Source organism: Lepidothrix coronata, unplaced genomic scaffold (genome assembly GCF_001604755.1).
Source record: "Lepidothrix coronata isolate B3197 unplaced genomic scaffold, Lepidothrix_coronata-1.0 Scaffold10, whole genome shotgun sequence".
In the NCBI taxonomy this organism is placed as follows: domain Eukaryota; kingdom Metazoa; phylum Chordata; class Aves; order Passeriformes; family Pipridae; genus Lepidothrix; species Lepidothrix coronata.
In genome coordinates this window covers 5,182,294-5,206,387 of record NW_016690190.1, presented here as the reverse complement: position 1 = coordinate 5,206,387, position 24,094 = coordinate 5,182,294, and the positions used below count along the sequence as shown (strand labels likewise).

At 37.4% G+C, this 24,094-nt stretch overlaps 1 protein-coding gene across 2 annotated transcripts in view; it reads right to left on the bottom strand.

The window, feature by feature from the left end:
- SYT10 (synaptotagmin 10) overlaps window positions 1-24,094 on the bottom strand; it is a 37,781-nt gene that overhangs the window by 5,938 nt on the left and 7,749 nt on the right. For both annotated transcript variants that reach the window (XR_001873120.1, XM_017804914.1), the window contains exons 2-3: window positions 17,738-18,095; window positions 11,310-11,874 (exon numbers count right to left, since the gene is read on the bottom strand). Coding sequence is in view for 1 of the 2 variants with exons in the window: in XM_017804914.1 (XP_017660403.1) it covers window positions 11,310-11,874; window positions 17,738-18,095 (923 nt within the window). In the remaining variant the exon portion in view is untranslated. The remainder of the gene's footprint in view (window positions 1-11,309; window positions 11,875-17,737; window positions 18,096-24,094) is intronic.

Below are 24,094 nucleotides of genomic sequence, written 5' to 3'. Positions count from 1 at the left end.
ATCTACAGCTTTCCTGGCTCAACAACAACTTTTTGGAGGATAATACATTCAGAAAGATGGATAAGGCCCACAGTGATCTTAATAATCCTCACAAAGGGACAGTTGCTATACTGAAACAATGTGCTCTGAATTGATGCAATATGATATTGCTATACAGTTTTACAACACTTGAGAAATGTAACCTAAGGAAGAGAGTTTCCATCAGTTCTTATTCTTTTCTTTTCTCAGTTATATAATTATCCTAATACTGTAAAAGTTTATGCTTTGAAATGTTAGTTATGTTCTAAATTGTTCCTGTTCTAAATTTTAACACCCCCTTCCAACCCCTCCACCCAAAAAAAACAAAAACAAGAAAGAAAATTGCATATTAAGAACTCATGATATGAGTTTGTAAGGAATATGTAAGGAAGCTGCTTCTGTAAGGCAGCCACTCTCAAGCATGCTCATATGATCTCAAAGGATCTTTTTTTTGACTACTACTAAAAAGCTTATTTTTAACAGCTCAGCTTCAATATTTTATCTGTCAAAGCTACAGTTACCCTGAGAGTACAGATTCTCTTGAGAGCTCCTGGATTTATCCTACAGCTGTTCTGGCTTCAGAAGGCAAGCATGATATATTTTTAAATGGAACATATTAAAATAATGATTGCTGTATAGATGACAAATACATTGTTTATAGTTATGAGACAAGACTGGGCTTCTTGCTCACATTCTTCAGCTGCTTATGTGAAGAGTTTTATTGACTTCCTTTGGGTTAATACTCTGTCTAAATTGAAATAGGCCCTTCACTTGCTTCATCTTTCTTGAGTAAAGACAGACAATCACATGCTTCAGGGTTTGGGGTTTTTTTTTTTTTTTTTTTTTTTTTTTTTTTTTCCCCTGCATTGCAGACTTTAGATTGAAGAATGCACTTTTGGAATAGCTTTAAATTCTCTGCTGTGCTGGTAATAAAATATTGACTTTTGTGTAGGTTGGTCAATTCACATGTTCAGTCGTTTTGCTGAGATTCTTTTCTGAAGATTAACAGATTGATAAGCATGTGAACATGCACTATGGGCAAATTTCATGCTTGTCAGTATTTCAGATTTCTCATCATTTCAAAATGATTTAACTATTTCAGTCCACGTAGCACAAATACAGCTATCTGACACCTCCTTGGGCCAACTCCTTTCTTTGACATGAAGAGCATAAAATTTTGTGGCACAGGGCAAATTACCAAATTCACTTTTCTGTTTCAGAAAATAAAAATAAAACATGAACAAATTAAGTATAATTATTTTCACTCATTTGTTAATGTGGCAAGTGCTCTCTTATATTTTACAGTTTTTGTCATATCTGAAAACTGCTTAAAGCACAGCTTCTGTTACTAACATTACTTTCTGAATTCAGAGTCTGATTGTTGTTCTTCATATCCATATGTCAAACAGATCTCACATCTTTTGTTTGAAAAGAAAAGTTCCCCCACTTTCAGTGCTTTGAAGTTTAAGGTCTATGTTGAGAGAGGAGATGAAGATAGGTTGGATATGAAACAACATGGGCAGCTCATAAAAAAGCCCAATTTTTCCCTCTTCAGAGAGATGAACAGAGAAAAATTCACTTTTGAAGACAGGAACATGAACTTGAGTATTCTATTATTTATAGAAGAGAAATTGGATAGACACTTGAAGGTTTGGGTGAACTCAACTGATAAAGAAGAATACTGACAGGGCTATGTGGTATGACTTAAATACTTTAAAAGAGGCATTGCTCAAAATGCTTGCAAAACTCCATGTGGTGGTTACTCTACAGTACTTTTTGAAGAGCAGAGAAAACCATCAGTGCTTAATAAAATGGCAACCATATGAGTCTCACGCCCAGTCCTTTTCCTTTCCTTTCTGAACGGTATGCACTGAAGGTATATTGAAAAAGAGCTTGTAAAATGTCCTGCAATCACACACAGTGCTTTTAACAATTCAATGAATAAGGAAGCTGCCTTAATGCAAAAATAAATGCTCAGAAAACCAGTGAAGGGGATCTTTGCACTCCACACAGTAGACTGTCCGAAAGGCAGATTTACTGAAGTTTCTAAAGCTCTGTAACTTGTGTACTGACTACTCAGTTTGAAGTGGTAAGGGATGGTTTTAGGATTGGGAAAAGGCTCCCTATCACTCACTGTTTACGCAGGAATTTTCTGACATCTATGCTCTACACCTGGAAAAAATGTGGCTTGTGCTTCCCTGAAAGGTCTGCCTTTCTTATCATGGAACAACACTTATGTTTCTATAGATAAATTCTGCAGCAGACTAGAATAGATAATATTTCATGTTAATACTTGTCAATATCAAAGACATTTATGAGTCAGACATTGTAAAATCAAAGGGCTAGAAACAAAATGAGTAGTTACTCTGCACTAGTCCATAAACTACACCTAATTCTCCTCCTTGTGGGGAGAACTGGCTGTCATAAATTGCTACTACAGACTAGGAGTTCCCATGGTCCCCAGATTGAGTTAAAATACAACTTCTTTCAGAATCTTTTAAACAACCAGATGATTTTATCTTTTTAATTTAATTTCATACTATTTGTGGCATCTGTTGTTTGCTGACAGTTTTGTAGAATGTGTCTTTTTGATTAGTAAGGAATAGAAAGTCCTAGGACTTTTACTCAGTTTCTACTTTGAGTATCTTCCAAGAATAGTGGTCTTTCTTCATACATGAGTGTGAAGCTAACTGTATTTTGTTAGGACCTCTATAAACCAACTGGAGATTAAGAAATTAAAAAGAATCATTAAAATAAATATGCTTTGAAAATCAATCAGAGTGAAGCACAAGACTTACGAACTTTTAAATGCTCTTTTGAAGATTTAAGATGAAAATTATCTATATATATATATATGATAGCATCTGAAACTGGGTATTTGATAAAATGTCTGGGATATCACCATTTTCCCCCCCACATTTTATTAACTTGAGCACTAGAGGTTCATGAATTAGGAGCTGAAAACACAGATTCAGATCTAGACAACAAACAACATCAGGCTTTGAGTTTCTTTAAACTTCTCATGACAGTCTTTGTCTATCACATTGATTATCATGAGTAATATTTTTAAATTCCCAGGATCCTTAAGCATTATTGATTTTAGTTGAGATTTAAAAATAGAATGCAAATTGCTTTGGAATCTCAATGGCCTAGAAAATTCATATTTTTATCACTTTGTAATACACTAGCTAATCAAGTTCACACAAGTAATCTGACAGGAACCCTTCAACATAAGCAAATCTGAGGCAGCTAAGGCACAGACTGCCCTCAACAATCATGTCTGCATTAAAGTTCACCTCAAACAAAACACAACTCAGAAGGCACAATCCCGAACCCCGTGGTTGCCATTCATGCAAATTTTTAACTATGCCTCAGATTGTCTTACACGTATCCTATATTTACTGAGAATTGCACATTACTTACATTACTCCCATGAAATTTTATCTCTTTCCTAGACCTATTTTGAGCATTTCTTTTTTTTTTCCTTGAACTAAACTTAGATTTCAATTAATAACTAGCTTTACAGATGTTTGTAATGAATGCTCCCCACTGACTTCCAGTAACAGGTACAGAGAAACCACCATTAAGCACAGTTGCACTAATGCAAATGGAAGCATTTCTTGGTACTTTATATCTCTTCATTTATTTCCCTTTTGTGTTCACAAGTCATCACACAGTACTAAGGAACTGGAACAGTGGCAAACACTACACCATCTTCAGTTATTTTTATAGCTATGATTTTATTCTATCCAATACTTTTTCTAGTATGGTGATGGTAGAACAAAAATAAAATGAAGACAATGATCTCATGTGTGCATGTCAGTTATTCAGATGAACTTCATTTTTTTTTATCTACAGAATATGGATTTTTTTAAACAGCATAATTCTAACCTCACACAAACAACCATGTGAATGGATGTGCTAATAACTTTTTCCATTAATTCCATTAGGAGAGATCCATTAGGATATGTCTGCATTCCCTGCTTTATGGGCTCTTGGGAAATCAGTCCAGAAGTTGGCAAAGTCAGATGAAAAAAGTTCCTTATTCTATTATATTTGTTATCATACCCAATGGACACCAGTGCCCTCATTTTCACACTTATTCTCGTAGAATTAGCAGGATTTCTCCTGAGGCTCATGAGTGGTCCCCACTCTTAACACAGAAAAATAGTGGAAAGGTCTGAGGAGAAGTTTGGAGAACTTGTAGGGGAGCATCAATTAAACTGATCGAGTTCTTAGAGTTGTTGTTGCTAAAAAAAGCTTTACTGTTACTTACTTCAATTACTTTTCCCAGTTGTTTCCACTAAATTCAATAGGAGAGACAACTTTTAATCAGCAACCTCCACAAATTCAGTGGGGAAGTTAGGTATAGGTCCTTCCATGTTCAGGGTAGTTTCTACTCACATATCAACACCCATAATCCTGAACTGAACAGGAGAAAATATTTACTGACTATACTGTCGAAGCAAGAACTTCTGTAGTCTCTCTTTTATATGCCAACAGCTTAATTGGTTTCCTATGTCAGCAGGTGCAAAAAGTAGATGGGGAGCTGATATGTGAAATAAGGTGTCATTTTTGAATCACAAATGAACCCCGGGACACTTTTTTCACTGATGTTTGTTTCTTCTTCCTTCCCCCTAGCTTTTCAAGTTTTGAAATTCAAACAAAGTTTTAAAAGAGCAACTCGTTATGGATTCTTACAGTGAACTATGTAAATGCTACTGGAACTAAAAAATTTATATGCTGTTATTTTTACTGGTCTGTCATTAACTTCCATGGTTAAAATAACAAGCATTTGCATAATTAATAGTGCATTAGAAATTAAATTCCCTCAGAAACTTGGTTATTGTTACTTTCATTATCATTCAGATTATCATAACCCACAGTAGTAATTTCAATTCTTAATCTCAATTTTAATATCCAAAACTACTTTCTTATTAACTGTAATTTAAATAACGTTTTAAAAATTGCATGCAGTAGTAGACTAGCAAAAATACAAAGAGTAGCATGAATTCCCTTTGCACTTAATTCCTAAACAAGTGATTTGCAAATTTTTTTCTCTTCTTTTTCTGTTGTATTTTGAGTAAGCATCTGTAATAAATAATTATAATAGCAATTTTCTATCTATCTAAGAAGTTATTCAGGCATTTATGTTACTAGACTTTTGGTTGCTTCTTTTAGTCACATTGAAAATTGATTTTCATTATGTTATGCAAAATTAAAGAAAAAATACATTGGCAGAACTGAACTTTTGGATTACTTGAATACTGCAGGAAGATAATTTCCCCAAAGGAATTCTCTCTTTCTTGTTCTATTTAGAAGCATGTTATATATATTTTTCTGCTTTCCAGTAAAAACTACTGACATAAAGCTTCAAGAATCAGGGATAAAATAAAACAAAATGATTAATGTTGGGGGTTGAATGGAAAAAAAGAGGAAGGATACCTTATCCCTCAGACGAACTAAGAACATATTAAGATATTTCTGGTTTTGAGGCATAGATCAAGAGTTTAAAGAGTGATAGCAAAGAGCAGAACAAAAATCTACCAGTCTGTTTTCTCATTTACGCATTCAGAATCTGATGGTAACCATGCTATGACAGAAATTGTTGAAAGTTAGATGAAACTCGAACTGGAGACCTAATTCTACCACCTCTCAAGGGGATTTTACTTTGGAAACCTTGTCCCCACCCCTAATATTTATTTTTGTCTCTAGTTATTCTTTGCATATCGAATTCAGCTCTTTTTTTTCCCTCTCAGCAGCAGTTACTGATTGAGCTGTTGTCCTGGGAAATGAATCAATTAAGTCTGTGTTTGTTCTTGCCTCTGTGGAAGACCGTATGGAAGCAGTGGGGCCTGTTGCTCTATGATGACTGTGACTTCTGCTTGTGGAGGCTTAATGCTTGTTTTAGCCTGACACCCTGATTGCTCTGGGTAAGCACTGCTGCTGATTGCAGTGCTGATTACAGGGAGAGGACTCCCTGAGATGGTGCGCAGGGTCCAGCAGGTTGAATGTTCTCAATAGCGCCCTGCCAAGACTCCTGGGTGCTTCTCTTGTCACCCCCTCTGTACGTAACCATCTGCCTTGTGCACCCTGGGGGGAGTTGCATCTTGCCATGCAGCAAGGAAACCCATTCCTGCTTCAGAACAGAGCTACTTCTGTGAACTAACCGTGGCATCTACCGACACTCGAAGGAATCGAGTTTTATATGGTTTCCCATATAAAGATGCTTTTCTGAAGCCACAATGCATTGCCTGCAAAGAGATTATCTGCAGTGAGAAACTCAGAGAGCAATTAGGGCACAGCAGGTGAGACAAGCCATGCACCCTAACATAGCTACCACAGCACTGTCTGGATGCAGAGATATTAAAATCCTTTGAGGAAACGATGTTCTTCATTCGTCTAATATTTACTACTTTTAAGATGGACTGAAAGTACTAGTTTGCCTCTAGGAAATCAGAATATTCAAATAATTTGGAATTTCAAATTAAAAGAAACACTGAATAATAATAGAAACCTTCCCTGCCTTCAGTAACCAGATGGAACCCCTCCCTTTCTGAATTGCTTTTTCTAGTTATCACCCACACTTGAAGCAGTCCCAAACCTAAACTAAAAATCTCAAACTGTTTCCTCTTGAGACTCATTCAGAGTATTTTCTCACCTGCTCAGCCACAGCAGTGACCATGTGTATCCTTTATATCACTGGCCCTGAGCAGAAATGACAAGTGCCAGCAATTCTCGGCTTAGAAGGGGCTGTTCCCCTTGTAAGATGATAAATGTTTCTACACTGACAACCCTTTACTCTTTCAGACCTGTTTAACATTCTGTTAAAGCTTTTAGGTGCATTTCCAGAAACACTAATAGTATATCTTTGTCAGCTTTCTACCACTAGTTCCACTTTTCTGTCCACTTACAAAGCAGCAGACTATGGAGAAAACTAAGATGAGATAATGACTGCAATTGCTCTGGGTGAACTTCAGAGATGGCCTTCATTCTTGGTTCATCAAGAAGTCAGAAGAATCTCTTTCCATAACAGAAGCCAACAGCCAGCAGGATTGACTTTGTGATATACTATAGCCAGTGTTCAATATAAATGAACTGAGACAAATGTTAAAAAAGTATATTTAAGCACTTCTCTCTTTCCCAGTGACACTATTCACTTACATTTCAATTGCTTTAGAAACAGCAATCATACACCATGGACATCACATGAAGACTATGTCCTTACAAAACCTTTTATATTCCACTTCACAAATGAGAAAACTGCAGCTCTGAAATGCCTGGTGTTGGAGAACTAAATAATAATCGAGTTCCATCTGTCTACATGAGATAATTCAAGAGGCTACAAGTATATGACAGTTTGATGGCTAAGATCCCCAAGAGACTACCATTGTGCTGGAAATGGTTTTTATCTGAATTCTGAGCTCTATTTTTTTTCCCAATTGTGTAGTTTCCTATAATTGGTTACTCTAACAGACTTCACAGAACACCTTTAGAAAAAAAGTGTTTCTGACAGTCACTTGCCAATTTTTTTAGACGATGACATTAGAGGCAGAGATTTCCAAAGTAATCAATAATTTTAACAAGTATTATAGGAAGTTACTAAACTTTTACATTCAGAAATTTTTGGATCACAAGAGGTGGACTTTTTGCCTAGACAATTTTAAGACACTGAGTATTAGGAGTTAAGTACTTGTTTAGCAATTCCAGTAAATGAGTCTTCTTTTTTTTTTAAAGTATGCAGTATATTTTTGATAGTAACAAAACCTCAGAAATGTATAGAAAATTTACAAGCACTTCACAAAAAATATGTTGATTAAACAATTCATTTGATATTATTTGTTTGACTCTGATGTTATGAATTAATGTTCTAAAGTGTATTAAGAATTACAGTATTCCTATATACTGAACAACTTTCACAGGTGGTCCCAAGCTGTCTCTTGATTTTTTTCTTTTTTTTTTAAATCAATCAAGTGAACAGAAGCAAATGGTGGAATACTTATTAAAAATTCAATCATCCATGTATCAGCAAAATTTGGGGATATTAATATCATCAGATATCTAAGATATATCTCTTCCACAACTGATTATACACCAAATTTACCTTGTTAATCTGACATGAAGAAATGAAAATACTTTAACACTTACAGCAGGTACATGCTATACATTATGCAATGTTATAGGTTTTCAACACAACATATTTATTTGAGTACATATCAGCAGTTGAAAACCATAAGAATAAAAATGGGTGTGTATGCCCATCCTGCACTTCTATAGAATAGTTTCAAATTGTTATTATGAGCAAAAAAAATGTATTAAAACTGTAGATTCCCACAGAGCCATTGGTTTCACCACCAAAAGGACTCAGTGCAACCATCTAGCCTGATCTTTCCCAGACTCTATTTCTTGCACAAAATAAAAATTTTTTATGGATGTGCAAGCAAATCTTTTAAAAATGATGTTAGCTAATGAAAAGGAGTCTTTGCATAACAGAGAATCTCCCGATTTCCTGCATTAATTTCCTTCACTGGTAAAATGTTGCAACTCATTTTCTTCGTAAATCTCTCTAGTAGTGTTCAAGACTGCAGTTTTGTGTCATAAAAGTAGGTTCTTTTCAAGCAGGTAATAGGAATTGTTTTATAGGAATTGTTTTTACCCTCATTTTCCCTTCTGAATATAAAATTCTTGACTATGGAAGAGATGTAAAAGACTTGTAGCTCAGGACATGCTACTTCTGCTGTGTCCTTTAAGTTTTGAACTAATACTTTGATCTAGCACTTCTATAATTTTGCACCATCTATCATTTAGCAACAGCATGAGCAGACCACCAAATGTAGGAAACAAGTGTAAGCAAAGGGATGAAAAACTTCACAGAAAATACAACAAAATGGAGCAAAGGTGAAGAAGAAAAAAGCATGAGAGAAATATATTTGCAGAATGGCATCTTGGTTCCTGGGCTCTACTGTGTAAGTATGGCCTTTTCCACTGAGACAGCCTCTTTGATTTTCAAAGGTTCTTTATGAACATCAAAGCATGTGTGCTTGCAGTAGAATTATTTTTCACCAATTGTAGAACTAGCTGCATCTTTCTTTTTCAAGGCCTAATCAAAGTTCAGTTGACTCTGTCAAGCATTAATTAGTTATTTAATTGCTAGTTAATGACTTTGATAAACTTCAGATCTGGTGCCTAAGACTATAAGTCCCCAGTGATTAACATCTCATGCAGTGTTTACCTCTGTGCACGTTTGGATGTCTCAGCTTGCAGTTTCTGAAATGCCAGAACTAAAACCTGTATTATTAGCCAATTTTAATCTACATGAAACAGCTCAAGTAAAACACAGGGCAGTACATTGCAAATATAATAACAGCACATCTTATAGGAGGATTTAATTTTTCTGGGAAAAAATCAATTCAATTAGTTTCTTACATAATTTTCTGTGAATAGATTAGGGCTTGTGGAAGCTAATGAGGTCACCCAATACTAGAAGATATCTCAATTTTATATGCTTATTGTTAATGGTTTAAGGGGAGGTAACTTTTCCATTCATGTGCAGTCTTGTAAACTATACTGGCTGAAAGGCTGAAATCCAAGAACTTCATGCTTTCTCTTAAGCTTCATACAAATCAAAACACCAGCAGAATGAGTTAGGCACTATAACTGCATGCACTAACCCTTAGCAAGGAAGAAACTTGAATTACTATTCAGTGCCAAGTTTAGCAACCATTTTCATCTAGATGTATATTAGTACCTATCCCAACTGCATAATTTGGTATGGCAATTCAATCTACTCAAAACCAGTGATAAAGAGTCCAGAGATCCTAATTTTCTGAAACCATTATAGTTATCAGCAAAAAAATCTCACACACATGCCTGCTGTAAAGGACTGGTGAGCATCTAAGTCATTACTAAAGTATGAAAGATAATAACAAAGCTAGAAGAAATTTTTAAAAATGGTTACTGGACTGGTTCCAAGACCTTAAACACAGATTCAATTTTAAGCTTGAAAACACAATTCTTAAATTTACCTGAAATCTGAGCTAGGTCAAACTAAGCATACATAGATTCATTTTTCTGGAGGTGTGCCGAAGGCTGTTCAGACCACTTTGATAGACCCAGCAGTTAAAATAAATAGCTGCTGCTGTGAATTCACATTCAAAAACTGTCTCCACTATGCTGGAGACTGGTATTTCTGCCCGGTATTTCTCATTTCTTGAGAAACACAGGGCTAATGCTCAGTCTGGTGAGGACATACCAGTCCTCTTTGTCTTTCTAATCATGCAGACCTAGACTTCACTGTCTAGCAGGTACTAACATCACAAAAATGTTTGGTAAAAAAGGCATGGGGAGTGTCCAGCTCTAATGAAGGGATGGTGTGAAACTCCTGTCACTGGAGCAATGTCTAGTATTGCTCCGCCCTCTGTTCATCCCCATATGGAAGACTAGCCTGTGCTCAAACAGTCATGAGTCAGACTGTTTTGGATATACCTACAGAGCAAGGGATGGGAAAACGTTTATATAAATAGCATAGTTAAAAAGAAACCAAGACCAAAACAAACATCCTACAACTCAACATTTTAAATGCTTTTTTTTCTGTTCAAATTCCGGCTGGGGAGGATGAGTTTGGATTTCAAGGTTAATAAAGACAATGTTTGGAGATCGTTGCTTTTCTCTCTGGTAGCATGCCATCTGTCCAGTCATCCATGCACATGCCTCCTTTTCTTACTTGCAACAGTAAACAAATTAATTTCTATTTCCTAATTCTACTTGCTTGTGTCTCTTGAGTTCTGCTAATAACCAGCAGCAACGCAGATACATCTACTGGGGACCCTAAGCACAGGGCAGTCAGCAAAGAACATTTTAGACTTCAAGCACTTTTAGCCTTTTTTCCTTTGCAAGACTCCTAACCTATGAAAATCTACTAAAAAGAGTAGGATGGGATGGGCCCTTTTCCTTAATAGATGGTCATTTTGCAGGACCATGTGTTTTGCTAACAGGAAAATGTTAATAGTTCTTGCTAGGCAGTGACTTTCATGATGCTGTATTTAATTAATAAACATAATTTATATATAGACAGTGAGACATAAAGATGACAGTATGTTCCCAGAAGATTTTTTAGTAATTAAATTTTATAACTTCCCACGCATCTTATTTTCTGTGCTCAGAGGAAAATATTGACAACTTTTTTTTTTTTTTTTTTATTCTAGACTCTGCTGATAAACAGGATACACTGCCACAAACTACAAAAGAGAAATGAAAATATCATATCAATGCTTTTGGAACACACTACTTACTGTGGTGGCACAGTGGATGTCTTTCCATACATTGGCTTCCCTGGAGAGATCTGAGACTTCAAAAAGGTTATCAAGAATAACTTCCCCAATCATGTCATGTCTAGAAAATCTGTCAAAATCATAAACACTGAAATGCAATTTCCTGTTGCTGAGTTGATCATAGGCTACAGGAAACTGAAAGGTTTCATCAAAGACAGGATTTAATGTCTTTCTGTGAACTCGTGTCTGAAACTTCTTTTTCCTATCTGGAAGCAGATAAATCTTAACGTAGGGGTCGGATGTTCCTGTGAAGTCTTTAGCAGGCAGATCTAAGGCTTTGACAATTGTGACAGCCAGAAGTTCATTTTCATAATCATACCGGAGAGTGAAGTTAAGTTTTCCACATGTTTTCACATCTTCTTGTTGCCCATCAGAATCCACAGACTTCTGTTTGTAGAGTTCTGGTTTTATTCTCCCAATGCTGGTTGTCGTCTCTCCCCTTTGCAAAATCGGATCTGTCCCCATGTTAAAATCAACACTGGACACCTGCATCTGCCTTGGCAAGTGCCTCCTGAAAGAATTGTGCCTGCACACACACACACACATACACACACACACACAAAACAAGCCGTGGTTATCTCTGAGAAAAGACCATTGCTAAACAGAAAATACAAGAAGACCAAATTAATAAGGGTTCCTATCTTAAATATTATTTTAAAGTAATCCCCCCTCAATTATTTGCAAGTGTTTAAACATCTTTGAGAGAAATAATCATTCAGAATTAATTTCTTGACCTGAGAGACACCCAGTATCTTGGAGATACATATATTTATAACCTTGCTTTCAGACTATGCAGCTGAAACTGAATTCATGTTCTTTCACAGAACAAGTTGACAGTCCCAGCTTTGCTTGATCCCACTGTGCTAGGGCCTGAGTAAAGTACAGTAAGGCAAAAAAAAAAAGGCACTTGCAGAATTGTCATTAGCACTCCCTGGTTTTTGGAGGCATTCCATGGTGGTTTTCCAATTAAATATTTACCAAGCTTCACAATGATGACCGTGAAAGGCGCCTGAAAGGGACAGCTATGCCTGGAGGTTTTTGCCAGAGTGTTTTGCCATCCTACAGCATTTTATATACACCTGCTTGGTATTTGCTACACTGAGGTAGAGGCTGCCTTCTCCAATCTGACCAGGAACATTTTGTTCTGGCTGCCATACATTTCAAAGTTTTGGTCAGCATTTTTCTGTGACAGCTTTTTTCCCTTCTGTTCTCACTGTCTGCTGTGCAGTGTATTGAAAGCTGATCCCTGTACTAACATAAAATATGTTAAAATCCTTGTAATTCTGAATACAGTGTTGCATAAGCATATGTATTTATGGGCTTAACTTGGCTCATGAACATAAATGGAAAGCTGTGCCATTCCTACTGTGACTGAAATCAAAACCCTGGCATACCATACAGCCTTACAATAATATAAAAACACTGGTCAAAAAGCTTCATAGCATTTATCAGCAGTAGATTCCATTATGACTACACTCTCCAGTTTATGTTCTGGACATTTTCACATTTTCTCGCTACTTCACTACCCCAGCAATCAGTACTGCAAAAGCTCACTACATCCTCCTGTTAGCACACTTAGTTGCCATTACAGAGCAATCCGATTGTCAGAATTTCCTCTGCTTTTTGCAATCAATTGCTTATTAATGCCAAATGTAGCCTTGCCTTATTGCTTGGTTTCCCTGTGGTGTTGTGTTCTGAAAACAAGAGGTGTCACAGCTGTGTGTTTCTTTCTTTAAATCAGAAATGCAAATTGTCCATTTGAAAGCAACCAGGACTCATTTCATAGATATTATTTGTATTTTTGCTGTAAGTGAAGAGGTTGCACAAGGCATGAGGCACAAAACTACCGCAGTTCTGCTGAGCAGAGATACAAGAGGGTAATCTGCAGCTATTAAATAATAGACAAGAACATTTCCCCTTTCAGCTATTTCAGTACTGCTAGGTGCAGGGAGCAGTCCTAGCACTACACAAGAACAGGGGAGGGAGAATTTCATAGTCTAGATTTGAAGTAGCTCCAAAAAATCCAGGTGTGATCTCAAATTTAGATGAACTATACAACCCTCATGCATCACATTCTGCCTTTCTTTCTTCACAGACAAGTTTAAAGATTTCCATTTCTCTTAAATGTTAGAACTCCCTGAATTCATAGTAGATGATGTCCACATTGGAATGGAGTGAGGAATGAAAAGGCCCCAACAGGTCAGAAAAGTACAATATTGTCCCCAGGGAGCTTCATAGCATTTTTCCTCTGAGAAGTCCAACCTCATAGGTGTGCCAAACACAGGGGAGGAACTGAACTCCGCCCAAAATGTAGTGCAATAAATGTTTGGGCAGGCAGCAATTCAGGCACCATCTCTCTAGTATCTTTGACTCATAATGAGGTCCAGGAAGACCTGTGTTACTCCTGCTTCGTGCAGGTAGGCCTTCCTGAATCCTCCTCATACCTGCAGCTGTGGTACTGAGATGCCCAGATAATCATAGAATCACAGAATGATTTGAGTGGGAAGGGACCCTAAAGATCCCAATCCCTCTGCCGTGGGGGTATTGCGTTTAAACCCCATTGTACATAAGCGCTGGATAAAACTGCCTGTGCAAGAGAAATAGTGAAGCTCGTTGTATGACATTTCCTGTTTGGCTGAAAACAGGTAGATGACAAATTCTCTTTTCTTCAACTTCTCTTTTGCTTATGAAGATCTGTCTTAAAACATGTAAAAGTAATACATAAAACACCAAATCTATTTTTAAACTTTATGCGTACAAGATCCACTAGTGAATGTAGTCATTGTTGCAAGATGTCACTAAGTGAAACAGTGCAGCTGTATGGCTGTCCCCTGTGGGAACCAGCAGCACTTTTGCTCTAGGAAGCCATAGTCCTAATTACATAGTGCCAAGTATCTGCTCTGAGTCATAGCATTTCACCAAGACAGCTAATTGGTCTGTTAATTATTAAGATGTTTCCTTGTTGCCATGGCAACATATTTATCTTCCTTTGTTCTGGAATAACAAAGGGATTAATGACTGTGATAATGAAGTACAAGGATGTCAGACAACCACGTTGTGAAAATGTGGCATAGCTACTAACATGCAAATCTAGATACCTCAACCTCTACTGACTCCTATAATAGACTTGCCTTCCATAGGATAGAACAGATGTATTTTGAGTGACAGTAAATCTCTGTATGTAAATCTCTAACATAAAACTTTGCTGCACAGGAATAGTGACAGTGTGAAGCTCATTTCCAACTCAGTAAGATGCCATATGTATGAAAGAAGAGAGGGATAGGATGCTGATTTATGACATGACTTCAGATTTATGAGGGCTGACTCTGGTCTAGCTATTCTACATGGCACTAGAGCAATCTTTTGGACCAAATCCAGGAAAAAGCATGTTCTTGTGCTATTTAGATGGAACGGAGACTGCTGTCTCTTCCTTGCAAACACTGAAGTCAACACATATGTTCATTTTTCTTTAACTTTTACAGGCACCTCCCTTTTGTCCTTGTGCCTCTTGAGGACTGACTAACTCAACATGTTATGCTAATGCTAGAGAACCAAAAGTATGTTCTTTGAAAATACAGGTGAACATTTGAAGAAGCAATAAACTATATTACAGAATACTTCCACAAAGTAGTGGAAAGAGTGTTTCGCAATAACACAGGGCAGAAATATTTGTAAATGAACACCACTACTGCAGTTCTTCTGTCATGGTGTACTGGTTAATTGGGATCAAGTACTAAAGAGTTTTAAGAAGGTCTTTTCATATTATTGGGAAGTATAAAAATGACAGAGTTCTATTCTAGCAGAAATGTATCATTTCACTACACTAACATGTCTCTATGTTAAATGTATGGTCTAAAAATTGTGATCAGGTGCATTTTATTGTTGCTCTCAGTGGCTTATTAAAATCTTTGTGCTCAATTACAATGACTTAATATGATTTCATTTATTTTATTAAGAAGCTGATGGCTGTATGAACCTATCATAGAACTGGTTACAATCCTTTTATTTGCCCCAGCTCAGGTGAGACCAGTGTAGAGAAGACAATCCAGGCAGCAAATATTTTTCTTTGATCCTTTGTCAATGGAATGCATTTGAATCACTCAGGACTCCTGAGGACAAGGAAGCAGTGCTGCATTGAAGACAATGCAAGAGAAGTTGTGCTGCCTCTGCTAATGGCTCTCCTATATTTAGAGACCCCCAATGAAGAACACCAGAGTCAGGTTTTAGACATAGTTGCCAGCTGGGACTAAATCACAATTAAGAATAATGCAGAAAGCTGGTCTAAATGTCCAGCCTTCTTCTCATACATGATGTTCTTGGCAGCAATAATTAATATGGGCTGTCAGTGAGTTAAGACTCCCTTAAGCCAGGCAGGGGTATTGATAAAATGGATTTACAAACAGAGAGATTACTATTACTGGGTAATTTTTAAGACACATCTAATTCTTAACATGTTTTGTGGTAAGAATGCAGAGTTTTTTTAGCAAACTGTAAAAGAAGGTGATATCTCCAAACACCCTGCTATTGACTGGCTATGGTGCAACAATCAGGGTTTACTCAAAGCAAAGAAACTGTCCCTTTCAGGAAAGATTTAACCCTGATAATCCAGATAGAATAAAAAGAAAACTCCCTTACAAGGTTACCAACATATGCAGAAAGAGTAGGTTTGATAGCAGGTTTTAATTTTGTGAAACTGTCCTTGGTGTCACAGATATTTCACAGGCATTTAGATACCAGTCCAAATCACTCTAGAGGTCTGTGAGAATATTTTCACAGCATGAAGCAGCTCTAGATCATGTTTCTGGAACTTCTTTTTTCCCCTATAGTACCACAGGGACTACTTAAGTCCTTTGCCAGTCAGCTATTACTTTTTTCTGTTCAGGAAGTCAGACAGTCTGATTACCTGGATTTACCTTTTGGTAAATGATGGATAAAACTCCACCAATTAATACCCAGTTAGGTAATACTGAGTTGGGTAACAGCCTTTTCATGCTAAACTGTACCAGTTTTGGTCCCTCTGGGTTCAGTATAACAGTTACAATTTCAAAATTATCAACCCAGTATTGTGGCAAATGTTCCTCAGAATGGCTTGGATGCTGTGCTCCCTCTCTGAGCAGACAGATACAGTAGCTGGAGCCAGCCATAGCCGGGGTAACGTGGCTTAAAGCCATCTGTACAGTCTCATAATTCAGGAGATAGTTCAGCTGCTAAAGTCAGTCAGCCCTCCCCTGGCTGGAGTGCTCTCATTTTTGGGAGCCTCCTGTGGCTGCTTGTTGGCTGTTTCACGATGTTGGAATAGCTGGGAAAAAGCACTTGGTCGCTCACCGCCAAAATGAGCACACTCAACTGGCAAAACGCTAACTTAGGGACTCACAGAAGGCCAACAAAGTATGTGCCACTAAAAGTAAAGCATGTATCTTCTCCAGTCTCATGCCTCTAATGATTACTGTGAGCGTAGGCCTTTTTTTGTTTGTTTTTTTGTTTTGTTTTGGCAACAATGTGTTTCCTTAGCAAATGGATTATTGAGAGAAAGCTACTTCCTACACAGTATTCTAATTTATGGCATTACACAATACTTCAGATGCCTCCTCCAGCCTTAATTTCTCCACTCTCTGTTTATAAAATATTTCTTTTTTCAATGTAGAAAGTGATCTTTGCAGTTCACTGTTTGTTTTCCATGCATTAAATTTGCTGACAGTATTTGAAGAAAATCCCATTTGAAATTATAAGTCCCTGCATGTCTTCACTACTTTTCAATATAAAGTGGTACCTAATACAAATGTTTCCTCCACTTTAATAGCAAAGAAATCATTTTAGGAATGCTGTATGCATGTCATTTATTTAAAGACCTCTATAGAATCTCTATTGTTTTAAGATCTGTCAATAAGGACCTATGTACTTAGACTGGGGTTTCAATTCCTTCATAATACACACCATAATTGGCAAACCATGTTGTAAAGAAATGTGCCATCAACAGTGAATCTATAATTTATTTATAGGAGAGGGAAAGTTTCTTCTGCAAAAGCAATAGATATATCTATCTACCTCTGTCAAAAGATGTTGCAGTACTTTAAAAAATAACACCGAAGTCAGTCTTATAATCAAAACCTAAAAGGGAAATGATTAAAGTAGCAATGTATGTATTGACAAAGTAGTAGGTTTTGTTTTCATATGTTAAAATAACTGTGTAAGTGAAGGTACACTGTATGTTTCAGAATGTTCTGTTCAAAAAACAGTGAGGCTTTGCCTTCACGTGACTACTGTTTCACCCATAACTGTGAAGAAAACTGTGAATCAGGATTTCAAGGATCCTGGAAATTTCCAGCGGAGCATTCCTGGTCTACCTGTTCCTAGGAAAGGTGCCAGAAACTCGAGTACCTCTGACTTACCTTGATGACGACGTGGGCTCAGTGATCTGCCTCTGCATGCGAGCATGTCTGATCAGATGCTCTTTCAGTGCGTTCTGGACCTCTGCTGGTATATCTGGTGAAGTGTGGCTAATTTTCAGTGCAGCTTCAAGTACCTTTGTTGTAGGTTTCCCATTTTCTTTAACTTCCTTTTTCTCACTGGTCTCCATAACCTCAGTAGGAGCACTGGAGTTGCTCTGAGGGACATTACTGGCATTGGAAGTGAGAGGTTTGCTCTTCCAGCAGGGCCAACACAGCTTCCAAAAGACAAAAAGCGAGACTACCAGCAGGGCGAGCCCACAGAAGCTGACAACTACTGCTAACAGACTGACTGAGACGTCTGCAAACAATTAGAAACAAAAATCATCATGACAGACAAACATGAAGAGAAAAATATAATTAAAAATTACACAGGCAAGGGCATAGAAGCATTTTTGTCATTATTTTTGCACAGAGCTTTAAGGTCCTATTTAAGGTTGTGTTACTTTTGTGTGTGGGTTTTTTTGGTTGCTTTTTGGTTTTTTTTGCTATCTAAGCCTGTACTCTAAAATGTTATTATTTTCTAATATCTGCTTCACAAACACTCCATTAATTGTTGTTCAGACCAAGGGCAAGTATCTAGCCTCACACTCAGACATACTTCTAAGGAAGTAAGAATCTACTGAAGCAGTCTCCAAAACTCTTAGCTGTTGTCAAAGGATTTACAAATCTGTAGGTAAAAGTAATATTGCCCAGGGCTAAAGCAAAGTTATTATACTCAAACAACAAATGTCCTCACTAAGATTTAAAGCAAATACATGAGATTCTGTTCCCAGAGTTAGATTTCCAAATTTAATAATAAGCACCTATATGGATAGCCTTCTGCTTTTAAGTAATGCACACATGCCTTTGCACACTGACTTTGGGTGGAGGACAGACAGCTCCCGAAAACTTCAGCAACTTTGATTTCAGTGAGAGGTTATGGATGCTTAATTCTTTAGAACACATATTTAGAACATCAATAACACATCTTGATGAAAAAGTTAAATCGCCTTCAACATTTTATATCAGTGCACATGGAGACAGACCAGATCTAAACTGCCAGGCTGATAACACAGATTTCTTCAGGACTCGCCAAACTTTTGATTCTCTATGCCAACTGCTTCAGTAATGTTTGAAAACCTAGTATTTAAGTGGTATAAATAGGGACAGGATAAAGTCTGTCATAAATAAGAAATTTCTAGGGTTAAATCTTCAGCTCTAGACCAAGGCTGCATTAAACCAAGACAGCACATATACATCAATATCTAAAATTCTGCTATGAAAACACAGCTGGCTTCACAGAATGCTATCCAGATGCTCTGAGTTGTACAGAGATCATACTGTACATTTAGCTACCCCTTCTGCCCTGTATTTGACTTTTGCTTGACACAATTGCTTATGATATCCAATAGCCTGGCCAAAAATGGAACAGATTTCGTACCAACAAAATTCTGTGAACACACTTGTATTTTAGGGGATGGTGGATCACCAGCACTGCCAGTTGAGCCCTAATTAGGAGTTTTATTCTATGTGACACGTTTCAGTTTGATTTTTCCAGTTCCATGCAATAGTATAACTAAAAAATCCCTTTCCTTTTCAAAAGAGCCATTTGTAAGCTTTAAAAGTATTCACTAAACCGTGCTTAAATATCCCTCAAGTAATGGTTGCTGCTTCTGGTTACAACAAGTTTTGACATTTTAACAGCTAATACTCTGTATCCATAACTCCGGGCTATAGGCTACTAAAATGAATGAGTGGAAAAGTGCAAAGAGGGTTTGAGTGCATTTTTTCTAGATTTTCACAGGAAGAAAAACAATATGTATTGGGTCCACAGGACAGTATACACCTCACCAGTCCCTTTGAGAGCAAAGATAGAGAGATGAAGTATAGAAAGATGAAGACAGAAAGATGAAGATGAAGGCTAGAAAGATGAAGTAGGAAATTTGGGAATGTTCTCTTTATTAATACATAATATCCAGGTATATCTCAGTAACAAATACTGAACTTAAGGCCTATTCATCATGAAAATGCATGAGAAAAGCAAAAGCATATAGAAAATGTCGTAGTCTGGAGATTTAAAAGCTACAATTCTGTTCAAACTTACTTTACCTTTCGTTCTGGCCAGTGTCATGGGGTAAGTGCAGATGTGCTCCTGGATTTAAGGAGTTTGGCACAAGCTGCTGCCCTGCCCTGAACACAGGTATGTCTCCCTGACCATTTCCTGCCAGAACCGAGAAAGGTGCCCCCCTTTTCTACCTGCAGGTAAATGTCAAAACATAACCCTTGGAATAAGCATGTCAGCTGAGTGAGAAATTCATATGGCAAATTTTGGAAGATGCTTCCGTAAAATGAAGGGATACATAATTATATCTAATAATAATGTAACACAAGAAGCAAATGATACTTTTACATATGATTTTTCTACATAATTTATCCCCAGTAGGGATTAACAGGCTATTTGGTTTAACCCAAGGTTTACCATGATATTTTTCCTGAGCCCACTAATTTTTACATGTTCTGCAGGAGACTGTCTTGACAAGGGAAGACATTAAGAGATACTGAGTTTACAGCTTCTTTCAAAGGTTAATCAACTTGTTGCAAATTTGCATTTCTGTTTTTGTAGTTCTAATTTACAGCCATTACTTCTTCCATGTTTTTGCATGAGAGATTAAAAGATATGCTGTGCTTCATGAGGCATGCCTATAAAAAATGCAAATAAAATAAACTGTGCCAGGAAACAAACCCAGGAATCAAAACTCACTTCCCTGTATCACTCCCCGGAATGGTTTTAAACTGGGCTAATTTATACCCTCCCGACCAATTCTTAGCCATGGATCAGGTGTTAGAATAGGACAATGATCATTCTTAAAAGGTGATCTGGATGTGGTCCTTCTGTTCCAGCAGATGATAGACAGTAATAGCATGGAGAGAGGCTCTTGCATGTGAATTGACCTCAGTGCCAGGGAACAGTCTGTAGTGGGTTGACTGATGGGTGCCAGGTGCCTGTCAAAGCTGCTCTATCACTCCCCTCCTCAGATGGACAGGGGAAAAAAATATAATAAAAGCCTTGTGGGATGAGATAAGGGCAGGGAGCGATCACTCAGCAATTACTCTTTTGGGCAAAAAAGACTCAGCTTGGGGAAATTAATTTATTACCAATCAAATCTGTGTAAAATAATGTCAAATAAAACCAAATCGTAGAACACCTTTCCCCCACTCCTCTCTTCTTCCTGGGCTCAGCTTCACTTCTGATTTCTCTACCTCCTCCTGCCAGCAGGACAGGGGGACAGGGAATGGGGCTGCAGTCAGTTCATTGTACATTGTCTCTGCTGTTCCTTCCCCTTCAAGGGCAGGACTCATCACACTCTTCCCCTGCTCCTCCTCTCTGTCCCTCCCACACGTAACATTCCTCCACAAACTCCAGCATGAGTCTTTCTCACACACTGCTCCAGCGTGGGTCCCTTCCACTGGGTGTAGAACTTTGGGAGACTGACAGGTTCACAAGTCCTACCAGCAAACCTGCTCCAGCATGGGTTCCTCTCTCTCTCTGTGGGTTCATAGGCCCTTCCAGGAGTCTGCTCCAGCATGGACTTCCCACAGGGTCACAGCCTCATTCATGAGTTCACCTGCTCTGGCATGGGGTCCTGCAGGAGCTGCAGGTGGATATCTGCTCCATGGGCTGCCTCGCCATGGTCTTCACCACAGGCTGCAGGGGGATCTCTGCTCCGGTGTCTGGAGCACCTCCTCCTCTCCTTCTTCACTGACCTCTGTGTCTGCAGAGTTGTTCTGCTCACACATTTTCACTCTTCCAGCTGCTGATGCACAGATAACCTTAAAAACATTATCCCAGAGGTGTTACCACTGTTGCTGGTGGGCCTTGAGCAGCAGTGGGTCTGTCTTGGAGCTGGCTGGTGTTGGCTCTATCAGACATGGGGCAAACTTCCAGCAGCTTCTCACAGAAGCTGCCCTGTAGACCCCCACTACCAAAACCTGACCACACAAATCCATTACGTGGTCAAAAGTGAATTTAATCTATTGATACAGAAGTATGACCCGCTGAAGGAACTTTTTTGATAAATTGAACCAGCTGAATTTTCAGGCAGGCTGGCCAATTTTTTTTTTCCATTCTCAAAGTGACAAAAAGGAGAACTCTTGAAAATGTTGATGATCTACCAGAAATGAATACAAAAAATAAAAAATAAAAAAAACACCCCCAAAATGAAAAACAAACAAAAAACACAAACCAAACCAACCAACCAACCAACCAACCAAAACCCCAAAAATTGAAGAAGCCATTCAATTTTGGGTAATTTGCAATATTTCCAGCTCAGTTTAGAAATGGTTGGCATAATTAGATTACATTTTGTGAGGAAGGCTTTTAGAAATGAAAGTTGTAGGGTTTTTTTTTCATTTAGAAAATATTGAAAAAGGATGTTTTAAGAACTTTAAAACTGCTGGAAACATTTCAAAACCAGATATAAGAAAATTGATCCTTTCCAGCAGAGTTTCAATTTGATGAATAGATACTATCAGCTGGAAAACATTCCATCAAAGCATTTCTAGCCAATTCTAATATAAGTTTTTCACTGCAAGACATTTTTCAAGCCTTCAAATAACTTGGTGTCTCCTTTCAACACCTACTGCTGTACTTCAGCTTTCTCTAAGCTGTTTTACTGTATTTCTACTAAAGTGTTTAAAATTTGAAGTTGCTCCTAAAATCTTTACAGAAAATGTATGTTTTATAGCCCTAAAATAATCACATGAAATATCTGAAGTCTGAAGAGCAGAGATAAGGAGCTAGTTCTACAAACAGTTGTAGTCTCCATTTTTGCTATTTTATTAATAAATTAAAAACCCTTACATATTGTATTTCTTAATGCAACAGATACTTAAACAGGAACAAAATATTTTAATTGCAAAAAAATTGAGCAAAAATAGTTCACTACGAGAAAATATTTATTACATTTATATTCACAATTGCTAAAAAGCAATCAGTATGCCATATAAATTGACATAAAAAGCATATTACTTAATGTCCTTACTTCTGTCAGTCACTCTGTTGAGTAATTGCCAGTGATTTGTTGTTGCTTGATGACTGAAATCATTTGAAGAACAATTAAATGGAGCTTCCCAAAGCCTTTGTGTGTTAGACTGGATATGTGTCTTATATTACCTTTTTATAGGAAGTTTGGTTAAGGAATATAAAACACTAATAGAGTTCTGCAGACTAGGAGCTTCTTCATATCCCTTCCACAGATACCTGGTTAGGAACTAAAATGGGTACTGAAGAATGGATACGTCATCAGACAAAGGTTGTGCTTCACATACAAAACATTATTTAGAGGAGTAGAACCGGTGACAAATTCAAAGATTGACCAAGTTTTTATGGGCAGAAGGAGACATACTGATTCTGCTGGTGACAACATTAATTGTCAACATTGTGAACAATGTTCTCACTGGTCACCGGGAAGAAAGAAAAGAAAAACTGTCTCAAACTAGAAGTAGTTGTTTGACAACTCTTTTTCTGAGCTGATAATTGCAGCTTTTCTTCAATGGTAAAGATTTGCACAGAACAGGTTATTTTTCTGAGTATTCATCTCCAAATAAAAAGCATTATGCTTTTCCCATTCTTGTTCTCATGCTGGGTATACTCAGCAATGTGAAGAAAATCTTTTTTTCTCACAACACCCCCTTCTGATCAGTGGAAGATCTTCCAGTGATTTCAGTGGAGTTATCATTTCGGTCCTGGTAAACTTGCTTTACTAACCTCTGTCCTTAATGTCATCTTCATAGTCTTGATAAAATTTCATAACAGAAAGTACCCTGTTTCCCCATGGTTTTATATATCAAACTACTCTTTCAAGATAGGGAATTTTGGGCAATTTTATATTTCTCATTTGAGACAGGCATGTCTATTTGAGAAGCTTCAAAATCTCTGCATTTTAAGAAATATCCTAGATACATTTCTACCATAAAAGGTTCCTTGATAGCCAGTCTTTTGGCTTTTACACAAGTACTTCAGAAACATCCCCTGTTTTTTTTGTTTGTTTGTTTTTTCCCTGGATGCTAGGTAGTGTTTCGAGCAATGGTTTCTGTACCATGGCTTCTAAAAATTTCTTGTCTGGAACTTGACTCAGAAAAGTTCTGCCCATGAATCCATTTGCAAACATGCACACTGGCAGACTTCCATTTCCAAACCAATTAAGGTCACTTATGTTTTAGACAGTGCCCAGACAACATATGCCTCTTGAGGCTTAACTTTGGTAAAACATACTCCACAAACCCACGATTCTGAAGAGAGAGAGAGACCACATAGTG